The sequence below is a fragment of the Manis pentadactyla genome, chromosome 5, assembly GCF_030020395.1.
Source record: "Manis pentadactyla isolate mManPen7 chromosome 5, mManPen7.hap1, whole genome shotgun sequence".
NCBI classification, from domain to species: Eukaryota; Metazoa; Chordata; class Mammalia; order Pholidota; family Manidae; genus Manis; species Manis pentadactyla.
Genome location: NC_080023.1, coordinates 56,335,501 through 56,354,167, shown reverse-complemented (window position 1 = coordinate 56,354,167; position 18,667 = coordinate 56,335,501). Strand labels below are relative to the sequence as shown.

Sequence of the window (18,667 nt, the reverse complement as noted above, 5' to 3'; positions counted from 1 at the left end):
TATGCATCATTGAAAGGTGAAAAATATTTTGAATTTGACAGTTATGAAACATGTTGATAACTCAAAGTCTTTTGAGAGATTTTAAATGAGACTATAAAATTCAGAATGGTTTGAAAAATTGGGATAAATTAGTTGTAGTTGGAATGAAAATAAATGTTTGCCTTGGAAAAAGAAATACCAATTTTGTACAGTATTTTATATAACAAGCACTAACATGCCAATCTAGTTTCATAGCTCTGTTTCTTCCCTGTTTTGGGATGACTCCTAAATTTACATCCACAACTATGGCTTAACTTAACTACCAGACTGATATCTCCAATTATGTACTAGTAGTTTAAATGTCTCTCAAACTCAAGATGTAAAGTATTTACCATTTTTCTTCCCAAGTTCTCTCTTCTAGACTTCATATTACTCTTCTCTACTTCTTGAGACAAAGTCTTGTATCCTTTTTAACATAGCCCCTTCCTTTACTGGTATGGTTCACTAATTAGCCAGTTCTACTGTAAACTTGCTCAAATTTATCACTTTCTTTTCTTACTACCACCATCCAGGATCCCATTATTGCATTCCCATGAATTCCAGTAGTCCCTTTCCTCACTGGTCTTCCCTTTTCATTCTTCTCCCTCCTTTAAACCATTCTCATACAGATTGCTTGCAGATTCATCTTTTAAACACTTTGTGCCCCATGTCAGCCATTGCCACAGGATAGTCAGAACTCCTTTGATAGCACTGAGGGCTTTCCATGATCTGTCTCCTCTGATCTATCCTTCATGATCTAGTTGTCCTTGATATCCTTTGGCTCCATTCATTCACTGCTTTAATAAATATTATCTCTGATATGTTAGACACCATGCTATGCCCTCGGTATAAAACAACAAAAAGAATAAACAATGATATTATTCCAGACGACAAGTAGAGGTGAAAAGACTGTCATGTGAAGATAAAAAAGAAAATACTCTCAATGTAGATCTAAATAGAATGGCTCATGGAAGAGTTCAGTGAAGCGGAGATGGCAGAGTTGAGTGATAAAGTATGAGAGGAAGTTCACTGGGTAGACTTGAAGTGAACATTTAGGCAGAAGGACCAGAATGTACAAGGACATGGAAGCATTAAAAAGTCTGGTTGTCCATGGAACTCTGAGTAGTTTAAAATGGCTGGAACATAGGTTAGAAACATAGGTTGGAGAGTGAGATGAGAAGGTGGAAGGGTTGGCTTAAGGGCACAATTTATAGAAACATGAGGAAAAAGTAGAATGTGGGGTACAGATGAAGAGAAGTTCACAAATGTGATTGATAGAGCTGTAAATATTCTCTTCTGATGCTTTCTATTTTCTCAGTGAACTAGGAAGTAAGGTTGCAACTAAGATTGAGAATGGGGCAGATGGTGCTGGAAGTTCAAGGCAAAATAGGAGAAATATGAAATACCTTTCAAAAAGAGTGAAAAAAAGATCAGCAGAGGATGGATTTTTTTTTTAAATGTGTCCTCCTGAAAGCCTCAGCTCAGTTTATTTTTATCTGAGACCCAATACATCATACACATTGTCCCTGATACTACCTCTGATCTGAAAAACATGATGATAGTCTAGTCCTGGCTATGTTAAATCTTTTCCATATTTTTGCTATGAAGATAGTACATAGTCTAGTGGGAATCTGCGTCAAACTGCAAAGTCTCAGGCCTTTCCAGCAATCTGAACTCCTCAATCTGAGGTAGGATACCATATTCTGCATATTCAGTAAGTGCTACTGGGTAATTCTGATCTAAACATCCTCCAATCACACTTAGATGGGCCCCAATACATAAGACAAATATCAACAACTTTGTGTGCATGAAAGGTCCTTCTTGGGTTGCCTTTCTTTCAGTCAGGATTTTCCAGAGAAACAGAACTGACATGATCTCTCTGTCTCTTTCTCCAGATATATATATATATATATATATATACATGTATATATACATATACATATATATATATATATATAACCAATTGAAACTATCTATCATCTAGCTACATACCTATATCCATCTTTATCATCCACCTATCTAACTTTCTTTCTGTCTATCTATCTAGAGATTGATTTTATTTTAAGAATTGCTTCAAACAATTGTGAGGCTGGCAAGTCTGAAATCCACAGGACAAGCTATTAGGCTGGAACTCAGGCAGGATTTCTATGTTAAACTCCTATGACAGAATTTCTTCTCCTGGAAGCCTCAGTTTTAGCTCTTAAGGCCTTCAACTGATTGAATGAGACCCACCCACATTATTGAGTGTAATATTTACTTAAAATCAACTGATTATAAATGTTTGTCATAGGTTCAGAATATCTTCATAGCAAAACGCAGATTAGTGTTTGACCAGACTTAGTACAATAGTCTAGCCAAAGCTGACACATGAAATTAACCATGACACTGTTCAGTTTCATCTTTGGCCAATCCATGCCTCACATTTTGCTGCTAGAAAATTGAATTGCTGGTCACTTGTGAGCTCTTTATGTTGTTCCCTCTTCCTAGACTCTCTCCCTATGCCTCTTTGTTTGGGAATTTCCCACAAATCCATATTTCAACCTAAGCTTAGCTCTCAACATATATGTGTTATCTAAATGAGACAGGAAAAATACCTTATTGTAGGTTGATAACAACATACACAAAAGATCTCTTTGAACCACAGCCCTAAACAAGCTAGGAAGACAGATGGACACTGCTCTGACTCAATGTGGCACTTCATTATTTGTGTGTGTTCTTATAAGGACATAATAAATAAAATAGGATTATGATCATACTTTTAAACAATTATGATAGGCTTAGGCATAAAGAACTTCTAAGATATTTCCATTCCCCTCCTTTCTTCCTCCACAACCTGGCAGGGTCTTCACTTACTGATCCTAACTGCATCACTACCCATTAATTCTAGCAGGGAACTAGAGGCTAAGTATAGATCATTTGGCACCAACCATCATAATCTTGAAAAATAATTTCACAGCACAGATGCAGAGAGGTTTTAGTATAAACTTTTAAGATAAACTCATGGGCTGGCTTGCTTTCTTTCCCCCTGTGTCCCTTCTCTCTCTCTCTTTTTTCTTTTCTTCCTTCCAATCTCTCTTCCTCCCTTTCTTCCTTCCAATATTTTGCTACTACTGTGCCTAAATTGTGGAACTTCTAGGGTGAGCAAGAGGAAAGAAACAAAGATTTGGAATGACTGTTATTTCTGCAAAGTGCCTTAATGTTCATATCTTTTACTTGCAGACCAGTCACAGCATTCCGGATACCTTTGCCACTGTGGGTGATTGCCCCCAGTGTACTCGGAGTGTCGGCAGTCCTGGGACTAACTATCGGTCTCCTGGTTAATTTTCTGGAAGTAGGTTGGTAAAGTATACATTTTTATTTATTCCAGGCGTAAACACTTCTATTTCTACAAAAGACAAAGAGATAATTGCAAACAGTAAATTATCTCCCTTTAAAATAGCCATCAATGACCCAAGATCCCAGAAATAGGCATTGTTAACATTTGCCAAACACTGTATGGCAGGCATCTTTTTGAGCACCCACAGGTAAAAGAATGTATACCATACAGAGATGTCATTGCATAGATAGGTGACTAATGGGTAGAAAAGCTAATCTACTAAAATGATACTATATATGTTATTTTATAATTAAAATATTACATTTATTTCATGTGAAGTGAGAAACCAAAGAATATTGAATTTTGACTGATTTTTTCTTTATAACAAAGACTATAATATAAAAAATCCCTTTAATATAGATTTAAAAGGACTGAAAAACATGAGGAAAGTTGGAGTTAATTTTAAAAACCATGTGTTTTAACTTAAGACATTAGCTTATTTATATCCTGCTATGAAAGACAAGAAAATCAGAATAGATATACTTCACATTTTTCTTCCACACTTCCTAGTAATTTGTTAGCAATATTTCCTTTTTACACTGTCAATGTTTTTAACATTTTCTCAATGTTTAAATCACTTTGACTTGCAATCGTAGTTATTGCAGTTATTTAGTTTCAAATATATATTTATGTACTTAAATAAAGCATATGCTTACTATCAGTCCTTTCTCCATGACTTTGCCATGGTTGAGTGTTTTCTTTTTTTTCTCCAAAGCTGTATATACTCACAGGTTAAAGAGTCAAATTGTCAGAGCTTTTTATGAAAAAATACACCTTCTCCTCCACTACTCCTATTTCCTATTTCTCAGAGATAAGCATTTTCAACTCTTTAAATTGATTCCTAATATTACTGTATCTTAGGTGGGGTTTTTTGTTTGTTTGTTTTTTGAGTTATTGTTATTATCTCTTCACTTTCTGTTATAGAAAGTGAGGATTCCATAATCATTCATGCCCTATCTACATGGCTGTTGTCGTGGGACTTCCCGCCAGCAGCATCCTGGAGATTGCCTTCAACTGTCTGTTGGGTTTAATCTCCACACTCCTGGGTTCCATATTTATTTTTTATTTTTTATTTTATTCACTTGGTTGTGGTGGCATGCATACTCCAGCTTTCTGGGAAGTATATATTTTTTTACAACTCACATGTCTGAAAATATGTTAATTTTACTGTTAACCTTAATTAATATTATAGAATTGTAGGTTAGAAAAGAATTTCCCTTAGAATTTTTTATTTTTAAGCTAATATTCTATTCTCTTAATGCTTTCAAAATTTCTGTCAAGAAGTCTGATGCCATTTTGATTCTAGAGTTTTGAGTGGAACCTCTTCTTCTCCCAGTGCCCACCTTCTAATATTTTATTGGACTTTTTTTTCTCAGTATTTTGAAATGTCATGGTAATGTGACAGTCTAGATCTTATTTTGATCCACTGTGCTGACATTTAGTGGGTCCTTTCAGTGCTGGAACTCAAATACCTCAGTTCCTGAAAATGTTGCAAGATTATTTCTTGATGATTTCCTGTTTTCTTTACTCTCTTTCTGGCACTCCTGTAATTTGGATAATAGGCAACCTACATGTGGCCTTTAATTTTCCTATCTTTTCCTTTCTATTTTCCACCCATCAGTCTTTCAAAAATCACTTTCTTTGTCATTTTCTCAAGTTCATTTTCCAGTCGCTTTTTTGACTTATTTATTTCTGCTATTATATATTTAATTGCTAAGATCTCTTTTGATCTTACTTCTTACAAAATCTCTCTGCACATAAGAGTCTAATTTTTAGTCTCTTTCTTCTAAGATTTTATTTGCCTAGTCTAGCAGTATTTCATGTTAGATACTTTTCCCAAACAAATGTTGATCTTTTCATGTCTGCTGACATTTAAGATCAGGGACTAACGAGCTGACTGGAAGCTCTCTGTGAAAGGGCTATCTGCTGACAATGGCTTTGACGGTAGGCTGTTCTACCTAGGTTTTACTGAGAGAACCCACATTACCAATATATTTAGGTCTTTTCTCTTACACTGGTCAGAATTCCCAGATGGGGAAAAAGTTCCCTTGTTTTGTGTGAATATATTCCAGGCTGCTAGCTTTTCATAGACAAGTTGGGGAAAAAAACCTCATCATATAAATGCAAGTATGTGCAACCGCCCCAGGTTTTACTTTGCAGTTGGGAGGGACACGGAATCTAGCTGTTTCAACAGATCTTCTTAATTTTGATCACACTTCCACCCGTACTGCCTGAAGTGCCTGTTGCCTTTAGGTTTCTTTGATTTAAAATGGCAAAAATCTTTACTTGCCCTGCTGTGCTACTTTTTATCCTTTGGGTTCACCAAGTACAGTCTGTCTTAGTGTTTTGTTCATCCTGTATCAATTTTTCTTAGAACACTATGGGTCCTTTTAAACAATGGATTCAAATTAATTTGTCAAGTTCTTCTTTCAGGAATGTCAGTTATTCATTTGTTGAATCTCCTTTGCTTCTCATATTGCTCATTCAACCATATTTCAATAAAAAAGGTAAAAAAAGCAATGATCATATTGCAAAAGAATGTTAACATTTGTTTAGTGCTTACTATATATGCTAGGCATACATAATATGCTAATTACACAGTATTCAGCATATTACTATATGCTTAATATATATTACATGTTAGAGATAAGATATATATCAAATAGCTTAGAATCTATGAAAATTCGGGAAAGAGATATAATGGATTAGGTATGGGCATTGGAATCAGACAGATGATGTTTGATACTGTGCTCTTAAGTAGTTATATGATATTAGGTAAGTTACTGAATATCTCTGAGACCACATTTCTACTAAAAACTGGATATACTTCATATAGTTTTTATAAAGTATCTTCATATAGTAGATATTTATTACATGGTAATTTTTTTATTCATAGTCTGACAACTGATTATTCTAGACAGAAACCTCATTTATAGTATATAGTCCCATCTGTCTCAATTAAGATGTTACTCTTCTACCTGATCTTTTGCTGATATACATCTGCTCTAGTAATGTTCTTATAAACACTTTCCACAATGCCAAGATTATCTAATCAACTGTGTCAAAAAGGTTTTCACAGTGTTTATCAGTATCTAAATGAGCATGATATTTATTAGTTGGTAATACTATGTAATCTATATCTGGATTTGAAATCCATTTCACTTAAATAATTCTTGGATCATTTCCTTATCTCATAGAAAACATGACCTACTATTACCAAGGTAGCTTTCAAGTGTTGGATATACCATATAATAGAAATTATGAAAGGGAGACATCACCAGAAAATAACTACCTTAGCAAAATTTTCGAGACTAAGGTAAATTAGCATTTTCCAATACTTATTTCATTGTTAGTTCTCTGAAATATAAGTATATTATTGGAATTTGATATTTGACTCTATGTTCTCTTTAAGAGATTGGTTGATGCATTTCAAAAATCTAGCATTTACAGACATATATCAATTCTCAAGTCATCACACTGGTGTTAGTAACTAATAACAGCTAGAGCTCAACCCATATATATGTATATATTTCATGATCCCTATAAAAAGGGTCTATTGAAATACTACATTCATTAGTCAATAAGTTACTAATAAAGAGCATTCTCTTAAGCTAACTGTCAGACTATTTGTTCAGTATAAGACCAAAGTAAAGATTGGGATATTTAGTTAACTAGATGTACTGGTAATGTATTATTCATTAAATTATAGATGACACATCTCTCTGGTTTCTTAAGTTTTTATGTCCAGCAGACATTAGATAGTCCCTTAGACCAATGTTACGTAGTCTGACGTTTTTTTAGTGGTAGCATAAAGACCCTGTTTTTTCATGTCATTATACTTGCAAATCAGCTAAAAACCTTGAAGAATTGCCCTAGAGCATAGCTGTGCCAGGCTTTGATGCCAAAGAAATCCTCTAGTCTCTATAACAAAAAGTAAAATAGCTACGTTTTGTTCTCTGCATTTGGGTGTGGGGTAGCATGATATAGTGAAGGCCATCAAAGGATAGGGGTTAGACAGCCTCAGCACAGCCTTTGCTACTCAGTATCCTAGAGCCTGGGTGTGTGGCTGTATCACTTTGAGTCTGCTCTCCTATCTGAAATATTGATAACACCTTCACTGCTTTCCTTATAAAACTGTACACAGAAACAAAGAAGATAATGTGTACAGAAATATTTGCAAATAAACACATTTCTTATGAAAGCAAGTACTGTTTTTACCTTCATCAAAGCCAACAGACTATGTCTGCCCTTCTTCCCCTGCTCCTGTAACTCATGGGACTTCTGGAATTGCAGACTGGATCAATGTCTCAACTAGCATTAACCTTGAGGGTCAGTTTTAGTATTGGAAAGAAATGGGAAGCTAAAACTGAAGGGCCCAAGTATCTACTGGAGATGACTGCAGCCACCAGAAATCTGCTGTTTTCCCATGCATGGAGCCTTGGTATCTTCAGGGAGTACTGGCCCCTAGCAAGTGATGGAGGGGCTACAGGACAGAGGTTTTCATTTTAGCACACCCTGCTATGGTGGCCAAACATGTTTCCTAGGAATGATTACTGATTCATCTGCCAAAAAGCTTGGCCATCTCTTAGGGAGATGCAAAGCATAATGAGGCACTGTGGACACAAGCCACAAGGCTGTGTGACAGTTCCTACACGGCCACTGGCCAGCCTCTCGGGCTGCTCACCCTCTCCAAATTCCAAACAAATCTGCCCCAGACCCTGCAACCATTTGAGCCCAGTCTTCTAGACACTGTTGCCACAGGCTGGGAGAGCCCTGGGAGACAGGCTGTGTGGTGTGAAGAGCCTGGGCTATGGAACTAGCTGCACAGAATCTGGATCCTAGTTAGGCAGCTGCAATCTTGAGCACATTGGGTAACCTCCAGAGCCTCAGTTTTTCCTTGTCTGTGTAACGAAGATGCTGCACGGTTATTGTGGAGATGAAGTACGATAATAAATGTGATAGTGAAGTCCCTGGAATACAGCAGATGGCCAGTAAATGCCTAATTAATCATTGCCATCCAGTCCTCCTGGAGCACTAGTCCTCCTCTTCTTTGCTGGATGAAATTTTCCGCTTGATGATAAAGTAGTGATGAAAATACTTTAAGACCCAGTGTGTATGTCACTCCTTCCATGAAAATTTCTCTGACCCTTTGAGTCAAAAGTGACTTATCCTGCCTCTATTTGCATATCAGATAGAGATCTTATCACTTCTGCCTCATTTATTGTAGTCATGTGTATACATATGCCCTCTCTCCTAGAAATCTGACAATTCCTCAAGGGTAGGAACTGGCTCTCAGTCACTCCTGCATCACCTAACAGCACCTAGCCTAGCCACTTGTCTATAGCAGTTGCTTAATAAATGATTGATGAATACAAGAGCAAATGATCCCAGTTCCTGTGTGATAGATCTATTGTGTGCCTCAGGCCTTTCTTATTTCTCAGATTTGTAGAATTACTTGTCCTCTAATCTGAATAATATAGCTACATGGATATTTTCACCAAGTAAATGTAGGCAGGTGAATGATCCTGTGATTGATTTAAGGTACTGTACAAACACATAAAAGGAGAAGAAATAGAGATAGGAAAGATCAAGGAATGAGGAAAGAAATGCTATTTTTTTAGCAATGTATAAAACCTTTATCTTGTTTCCAGTCCTGGTAGCAACAGTGTGACAGCACAGATATGGCTGATATTCAAGGCCCCCAGATCAATGAAGGAAAACATAAGAAGAACTGAAAGCATCTTGCATCAGGTGCTGAGGAACCACTCGGGACCCTGGACTACAGACCCCAGTTCTCTCAGGCTCACAGGTAAGTGCAGGTATTTGCTGGGAGCGGCGTTACTTTCATCTTTTCATCCCTAACATGCCTCCCAAGCACCAGGCACAAAGCTAATCTTCAGTATTTTTCTTTTAATGAATAACTCAGAGCAATAACTTGTACTCTTCATTATTAAAAACATAATAATAAAATCATAATAATGCCACATTTTAAAATGGGTTCTGGGAGAAAGAAAGTTACCACTCATTCTAAAGTAAATAGTAAGACTTTGATCAGTCCTTGTAAGTAATGGTGTGTCTTGTATTCTTTTCATGAAATCCTATAATTTTCAAAAGCAGCATGTGATCTGTTATAATATAGGTCACTTTTTAAAGTTATTTTTGTGTACTGACAGGAATCAGATTCACTTGAGGGCCTTCCTGTTTTTCTAAGGAAAGATTCTGGCAATTTTCTACTTTAGATAATATAGAACACAATCCCAATGAAATAGAAAAGAAGTTCTCTCATGAGGAATTATGAAGATGGTATTTCCTTCCATACAATACATCAACATATAGTAAAAGAACAATTGGAATAAACCAATGTTCTCTCCTTTCAATTGACAATTTATCCTCAGATTCCAAATTATTTCTGGATCCTCTTGTTCTGCTGGACCTACCTTCTTACTTTATTGCCTCAGGGTCAGTGGACTAATGATGGCTATTAAATTTACCTTGGGCTTTTTGTGCTATTCCAGAAATCAGTAAGGTCAATGCTGAAAAGATTATCAACAACTGTAAATTCAGCTACTTTCAATTAAATGTATGAGATAATCTAAAACAAAACAGTCAAGATTGGTTACTCTTCACCAGACAATATTCTAACTGCTTTGCTTACAACTCATTTGATCCTCACAATAATCCTAGAGGTAGGTATTTTTGTTATCCCCTTCTAGAGATGGGAAAACTGAAGCATAAAGAAGTGAAATAATTTCCCCAGATTCATTCAGGTTATAAATGGTGGGGCCAGAATGTAAGCCAGAGAATCTGGTTACAGAGCCCACGGGCTTAACCGTGACTTTATCTGCCTCCCAGAGCTTTCATATTCTCTAAGTGCTGAAGTGAAGTGCTTGGAAATACTATGCTGGGTAGGAAGGTGAGCCCGGGGCCGATGGTGATTGCTATTCGAATTACATTCCACTCCTCTTAGTGCAAGATTCTGTCAGATAAAACCATACAAGAATATGTCAGCTCACTTTTGGCTTTACAGTCAAATCAGTATTATCTTCCTACCAACAACTGAACAAAACTGACTCTTTCTGACAGGCTGTGGGAGATGAGCAAGGATATCAGCTACGTATGATAGAGTCACCGGGGGCTCCACTGCTCAGGAAGGGGAATGGCCATAGCAGGCAAGCCTCAGCAAGGAGGGTCAACACTACTGTGGGGAGTCTTTGATCAGTGAAAGGTACCTAGTGACTGCAGCTCATTGCTTTAAAAAATAAGTTCATCATGTTGCTCAAAGGTCGGGAGGCCACAGGCCTTGGGACAGTTTCAGTTAATACCTGCTATGTCAGTTTAATTACCAGTAGCACTCCATTTCATTCTCAAGTGTCCTGGTAGGAAGACTAATTATGTGGCAGCCAATCTAAGACTTTCTTGCCTTACTAGAAAGAATGAAAAGAGTCAATATTATTCTTGATATTACTTGATATTTTTCTCACAAGATTCTGATCTCTCATCACTTTATACTCCAGACATTCTTAACTATTTGTTACTAAAATACATCATCCTGTTTCATACCTCTCTCCCCCTTTGCACATGCCTATCCACCTCTCCTCATCTTTTAAGCAAATATGAGTCAGCTTCATAGACTCATCCAAAATGCTACTTTCCCTAAGAAATGTTCTGTTTCTTAGTACATGCAGATTTATGTCCATGTGTTTTGTGATCCCACTAATTATATACACAAACATGTAAGCAATTATAACTGCCTGTGTGTATGCCCATCTTTCATTAGATTTAAATGTCTTAAAGGCATGGGCTATTCATTTTTATTTATATCTCCATTACCTTCTATAATGTATGGTGTAGGGACTCAAACTAAGATATTTTAAATGAATTAAAAAAGCAGATTGTATCACTGTGAACAGACTATAGAGCTAGGTAATATTAATGTCCCCAAAAGAACATAGTAGATGCCAGCCATATTTCTATTATTTGGAAATAAATACAAAACAAGTAATTTTTATTTTTTTAGGACAAAAAATCTGAAAAACTATACTGTCAGCTTGGCACTAAAATAATTCCCCTTTATATGCAACATTATGTTGAACAAATTATTATTCATGAAGGCTACATCCAAGGCGAGTATCATGATGATATTGCAGTTATACTGCTCACTGAAAAAGTTTTATTTAAGAATGATGAACATCGAGTTTGTCTTCCTGAAGCCACACAGATTTTTCCACCAGGTGAAGGAATTGTTGTTACAGGATGGGGAGCACATTCACATGATGGTAAGTCCAGTGAAAATTTACCATAATGTGTAAAGTACGAAAGCAACCAAAACATTGGTGATCTAGGTACAGTGTCAAAGGCATCATTTATCACTGGTGTTCCCAGACAATCTCTCAGGGAATGGTGTATTTGGAGTTATGGCTTTGCAAATTTCTTGGTTTGGAATGTTCCAAGGTGACCAGTTGGTTATAAAAGCTCCATAACCTGGAGAACCCAACTGAGAAAGGTCTGCTCCAAAGATGTAAGAAGGGAGAGAAGGACACAGAAAGGCAGCACCAGAAAGATACCAAACTATTCTTTGAACATTTCTTCTTCACTGGCTTGAGTGAGGAAACTGAGTGGACATTTTCATTCTAAAAATAGGCAAGAGTCAAATATAGGTTTCATGCACAGAGGACAAAATAAGTTTTTCATCCTCATCCTGCTCTGTTGCAGAGCAGCTCTTTTGCTGATAATGTTTATTTCCTTTAGGTGAATACCCAGTATTACTTCAGAAAGCACCTGTGAAGATTATTGTTACAAACACTTGTAATGCTAGAGAATCATATAATGGTATGATACAAGACACAATGCTATGAGCTGGGTACATAGAAGGAAATGTTGATGCCTGTCAGGTAAGTCTGGACATTAGTCACATTGACCACATAATATATATGCAGCTGATATTATTTTATGAAAATCATCAATTAGAGACAACTCCATGTTTCAGTTAATTTGTACTTTGGCAATCCTATCAAACTCCCTCTCTGCTTGGGCACTAAAAAGTTGTCCCTACATGCAACATGGGTTTATAAGTGTTTATCAAACACTTATGTTGAGCTTACTCTGGGCAAAACATGACTGAAATCTTTTATAAATATCAATCAGTTTAATCATCATCACAACCTTGTGAAATAGGTACTATCATTATTGTCATTTTGTAGATGAGGAAACCGAAGCAAAGGAAGATAATTTGTACACAATCAGACACAATAGAAAGGGAGAAGACAGCTAGCGTACACACCAAGGTAGTCTGGCATTAAAATCCATACTCTTAACCTTATTTCAATTAAGGATGTCTCAGAAAATTTTCAGTTACTTCCAGCCCATTTCTCTTACTTTTTTAGCCTCTTCATGGCTAGAGTTCTGGCTACTTTTCTTATATATGAAGGCCTATACTCCAAGTGTATCTATAATATATGTCTTCCAAAAGCTTTTTTATAGAAATAGACCTTTTAACTCAGCGCTTCATGCCTTTGAGACAGGTCAACCCTAAGGAGCCAGCCAAAGCCGAGATTATGGCTGATGCAGTGATTCACACCACACACCTTTCTGTGGCCTCTATGAAGCATGCAACACAAACTTCCTCTGGGCTCATCATACCAGTAGAGTATTCAGAAATTATCTAGAAGTGGACCCTCGTAATGACAAATATTCCTTGTTTCATTTAGGGTGACTCTGGAGGACCACTAGTTCATTCAAATTCTCAAAATATTTGGTACCTTGTTGGAATAGTGAGCTGGGGAGTGGAATGTGATTTAATCAATAAACCAGGTGTCTATGTACGAGTGACTGCCTACCGCAACTGGATTGTTTCCAAGACTGGTATCTAGGACAAAAGCAATTTGGAGCAACTATCTTAGGTCATGTTTGCCTATTATTCTTAACCTTGACATGCATTTTAAATTAATGCGTAAGATGGCTGCTTTGAAATAATTATGTTCTTTTGCCTAGTTTTGCCTGATATAGTCCTAAGAGAATATTTATGAATTTTAATTTTAAGCAAATTCTACAAGAGAGAATAAGAAATCTCATGGTTAGTTGAGGAAGGCTTAAGCAAAGAAAATGCTCCAACTAAAAATGAACTATTACTGTTTGTTTTCTGTTTCATAAACTCAACATTGCAGCTATCTAACTGCAGCATAAAGCTCTTGGTTTTTAGTCGTTTAGACTCTCTGAAATTATCAAAGTATGTCCTTGACCACTGCAAGTTAGCAAGCAGCACTGGGAAAGCCTGGAACCAATACTTCTGAGGGTTGGGTTGGAACATGCTGAATCCTCCTTCATGTCTTAGCTTTTGTGCAAGAGGTGTGGTTGTGAACTAAATTTGGTCAGAATTTAGGCAAGGCACTGGCTTAGAACCTCTTGTTTGTACTGAGGTCTTGATCAACTCTTGTAACCATAGTGAAAAAGTTTTCACATCAGCAAAACTAGGTAAAACAACACATTTTAGAAGTACAGAGACCAGGTACACTAATTCTGTAGTATCGATACATGTTTGTGTGGAAATTTTACTCTGTCTACTGATGACTGTTTTCTCACTACCAAAGATCTGTAATAAATATATATCATATGCAACTATATGATGTAGTTGTCCCAAAGTTTCACAATTTTGCTTCTAAGTGGCAGTTTTTAGTTTTTTCCATCATAGACAATCCCAGTTTCTTAAAAATTTCAAAGACCAAAGGCTCTTAAAGAAGTCTTAGCATCTTAAATTTTAGTTATTAACTACCTTTATATTTAACCCATTTGGTCATAATAATAATCAAATATTGTATTATTCTTTATCATCATCATAACAAATGAAGCAATAAAGCTTAACCATTTACTGAGTTCTCACCATGAGAGACACAACTCTAATAACTTTATATGTATTGTCCCAGTTAATCCTCATATCTTATGAAGCACACCACTATTATCCTAACTTTACAGATGAAGAAGCTGAGACCAAAGAGGTTAACAACCTTGTCCAAGGATGCAGAATGACATCCCTCCTTCATCTATCTACCTCTTACTATCACAGAAGTCCATGATAAGGAGGTGATTTTGACCAGAGATATTGACAGTTCACATTTTTTTTGGCTGTTGGTATTGTTTTGTTTGCTTGTTCTTATAGCGTACAACTAAAAAGATGTTCATGCTGGGAAATGACACCAGCAGTACTTGCACAAAGGTATTTATAATTGTAGAATATTTTATATGTCTTGCTTGATCCTACATAAAAATGTAATCTGAATCATGGCCTGTTGAATTTAGTTCCTATTTTCCTTCCCTTCACTCACAGCTTTCCAAGAAACTTTCTAAGCAGCACTAAATGTGTCCTACATTTCATCAAGCCCTTTAAGCCTCTCAGACCTAGAGAAATTGAACATACAGTGAGAAGGACATAGAAGATAGATCAAAAGGGGCAAAATTATAAATGTGACTGAGAAGATCTTGGATTTTCCAAGCCTTATTAAACTTCTGATGAAAGACATATGAACATATATCACATTTTTCATGTCAACCTACCAGAAAAAAACCTAATATAAGGTTAATAAAAATACCTAAGTAAGTTATTCCAAATCAAAAATAACTAAACACACAATTCTATTTGGCTTATGAAATTTTAATGGTTTGTCCCAATAAAGTCATATTTTCTCTTTTTATTGGTAATCCTATGTTATCCTATTGCTTCCATACTCTAAGATTTACAGAACATATGCAGGGATTCTTCACCATATCAATTCAATAGGAAGTAAACTTGAGTTTCATTCACAGAACTCAACCACAATGGTTGCTCCTAAATGACTTCCCCTGCTAAGAGAAAATTGATGTTATTTCTAACTGTTTTGCAAAATCTCTTTATTTTGTTATTGTTAATTTCGAAAGACTCCTTAGAAAACCAGTGTCATATCCCCTTAGAAGTAATTGCTGAAATAAACATAAAGTGTAATAATCAAACCTCCTTACTTCAGTAAACAACTCATTTACATGATAATTAGGCATTAATTAGAAAGGAGGTTTAAATCGAGGGTTCTGAAAGGATGGAGGGGAACAGGGCAACTTAATCACCCAGATAATCTTATTTTGATCAGGAGCCTGAAGGCCACATGATGAAGCCAATGGAGAACACTCGGAAGTTCCAAAGGAGACCAGCTTGCATTTGTTTTCATTTATCATGGACAGAAATATCAGATAAAAGGATGAACTGCTGTTTTTAAAATGCAGGACTTTATTGGAGTAGAAAAATAAGTCACATCAGGGAGGTGCTCAAAAGACACATATATGAATAAAAAAGGAACTAATTCATCTTCCCTTAGAGAGTGTCAGATCACTGAATTCTGGTCATGATGACATGTGCATTTTTATACTGAGGTGATCTTTCTGATAACTGCTACTGTGAGCTAAGAAAAAAAGATTAATAACAAAAGCAATAAATCTGCCTTCTTCCAGAAGGGCTAAGAAGGATTCAAGTAGAGACTGGATACCTACTCATCTAGAGGGAAAAAAGGGATTCAAGGATTTGGGTTTTGAAGTGGAGGTAGGTTTAGAAATGGGAAGAGTGATACTACTGACTGTAAGATAAATTCTAGCTGAAATAAGAGGCGACTGAGAGGCAACAAAGGGCCAGGTAGTTTATTTGAACGCAATTCCCCGGGCGAGGTTTCTCAGTCTACAGAAATGGAGGCTGGGAAAGTCGCGCCCAACAGGGCAAGCAGCAAGTTTTTAAAGAAGGTAGGGGGAGGGAGAGCTTAGATTTACAGCAGCGTGAGGATTGGCTAGCCCAAGGCACATTTTTCAGGTTGGGAGGGTGCAGCAGCCGCGGACTTTGGCACGTGATCAGTGCCTGATGTGCTCTCCCCTCCCCCCAGTGCCTTCAACCTTACAGTGACCAATAAGATTCTTATTGATCCTGTAATCATATGTTTCTGAGCCTTATGATGCACTTTCCATAACTGTTGAAATGTTCAACATGATCCCTTGCCAGAACTTCATCTCAGACTTAGAATCTTCTTGGCCCTTATGTTGGCCTATGAGGGCCAGAATTTATTAATGTGGAATAGTAAGCTCCATTAAAAAGTCTGCTTATTACAAATAAATGTTTATGTACCTTTTTCAATGCAAAATTAAAAGAGCTTTATGGAACTTACTTGGTAAGTTATTTCAACTTTCAAGTATTATTTATGCTGTATTCTGTACTTTATTGAATGCAAGTTTGTTAACAACAGACTCCTATGAGAAGCAGAGTGCAGGGTAGCTGTTTTATATATAAAATTTTATTGACTATTTTTAAAAACATACTTCCAATTAGCATCACATCCCCCCATAATACTACTCAAAACAGATGTATAAAATCCTGTGGATATTTTTAAATGATAGAATACACCATAAACAAAAAGTTATAAATTAAACTATATTCTACATGATTATGTAAACTGTTGATTTTATATAAAGGACAACTAATTTGTTTCCTTTATTCAAAATATGAAAATTTTAAATTTGTTTCCTAATAAACTTGGTATTATCATTAAGAGTAGTGCAAAATTGACAGAGAGCAACATAATTTTGACTGGAAATGTATTTATCTTAACTACTTCATATAAATTAATCAAATGTGCATACAACATGGTTGCAGTCAATGCATAATAAAAAGGAGCTTTCAAATATAAGCGTTTTGAATGTTTATGGCAATATTTATGTAGCTATGGGGGAAAGTGTGCTCCTGACACTGGAAAAATCTCCTATAAAACTGGTGAAACCGAAATAAGTCAAGGGAAAGAATAGGTTGGGGAAAAGCTTTTCATTGCTCATAGCTTGCTCAAATTTGCTAGCTAGGCCAGACGTCATCCATCTCTCTGGCTGCTGCTTTGGCTCTGCCCCCACAGCACACTCTGTACTTCTCACCGGCCTGTTCTGGGAAGAACTCGGTTGATGGGTCCTAGTGACTGCCAGACACCAGACCAATTATGTACCAGGAATGGAGGGAAGGAGAGGTTATCTCTCCACCCCTTGCCCCAAAGGCTGTGGGAGGCTGCAGCAGTAAACAGCTTTTCATATGTAAATGGCTAAGGCCAGGCAGGAGATTCTGGAAATTCTGCAATTTTCCCCACAGAATGGATTACAAATATCTAAGTTTTATACTTTCAAATCCTGAGATTTAAGAAAAGAAAAACAATGATAACTTGAAAGGGTTGTTAGATATTTATTCAGTTTGTATCAGAAGAAATCCAACCTCAGAGAGCTCAGTGTCTATCAAGTCTGGAAACTTGATGTTCAGTTAGTAATCATAACACTTATTTTGGTCCTGGGACGTGTGCTTCTCCTAGTGCTGCAATGATATCGGATTGCTGCTGGCTTGGTGATTTTCCTCTTTTTCAGCTGCCTTAAACATTTATATTTGTTCCTTGCTCCTCCTTTGTCTTTATATTCTCATTAGGGCTTTGGCAGGTTCCTCACTGGTGATGCCAGATGCTGGAACTGATTTCTCTATAAAGCCAGTATCCTAGATGTTTCTACTGGACCTTGTTTGGAATTTTGATTTTTCAGTGTTTTTAGCTGCTTTTTTTTTTCTTTAATCATTCATTCTTAGCCATAGTATCTTCCACATGCCTTGAGAGATCTGCTATTATGTTTGCTGGATTTGTTAGTTTACTCCTTTATGATCTTTGATATCCTTTGAGGCTTTGCTTCCAATAGTACATGGACTTTTTGGCTCATTTTCTGAGTGTTGGGTCCTGTCAAAAACAAAAACAAAAGCAACAACAAAAAAACTTGAATTTGTGGCACTTTTTCCTCTCAGGAAAGGCTTTTCTTCTGGGGAAGAAGGAGACGGCCCTCAGCATCCTCTGAAGGCAATGCCTGTGCAGGCTGAAGATGGGTCCCTCCATTCTTACCCATGTTTTGCTGGGATATCTTTCTTCCTGCCTGCCTGCCTCCTTTCCTTCTTTATATCTTTCTCCCAAGCCCCCGTGAATAGTAACTATTTCATGAGGATATGTAACATCTCCTATAAATGAGCCTGCTCAGACTGGTAGCAGCACAGTTTCAAAAAGATAATTTACAGCAGTAAAAAGTCTCTTAGTATTTCCCTTCAACTAAAAACCTATATGCTTTTCTACTCTATTGGTGAAACAGGTGTTCTATTACTTTCTCTAGTTTCTGGGGTGGGTATCAGTGTAGGGACAAAGGGCAGCAGTGCCCTGGCACATGGGGGTGGGTTAAGGGACGTTCCATCAGGGTATTGCGAGGGGCTCT

At 36.7% G+C, this 18,667-nt stretch overlaps 1 protein-coding gene across 1 annotated transcript; it reads left to right on the top strand.

Annotated features, from left to right (window-relative positions):
• The first annotated feature begins 1,088 nt into the window (after positions 1–1,088).
• On the top strand, positions 1,089–14,725 carry LOC118928663 (transmembrane protease serine 11B-like protein). The gene is given in 11 exon segments (XM_036918125.2): positions 1,089–1,165; positions 3,238–3,353; positions 6,592–6,710; positions 6,807–6,843; positions 6,846–6,876; positions 9,046–9,203; positions 9,910–9,948; positions 10,478–10,656; positions 11,412–11,670; positions 12,143–12,285; positions 13,102–14,725. Coding segments are annotated over 11 exon segments (1,320 nt in total). The 3' UTR covers positions 13,264–14,725.
• Positions 14,726–18,667: the final 3,942 nt, after the last annotated feature.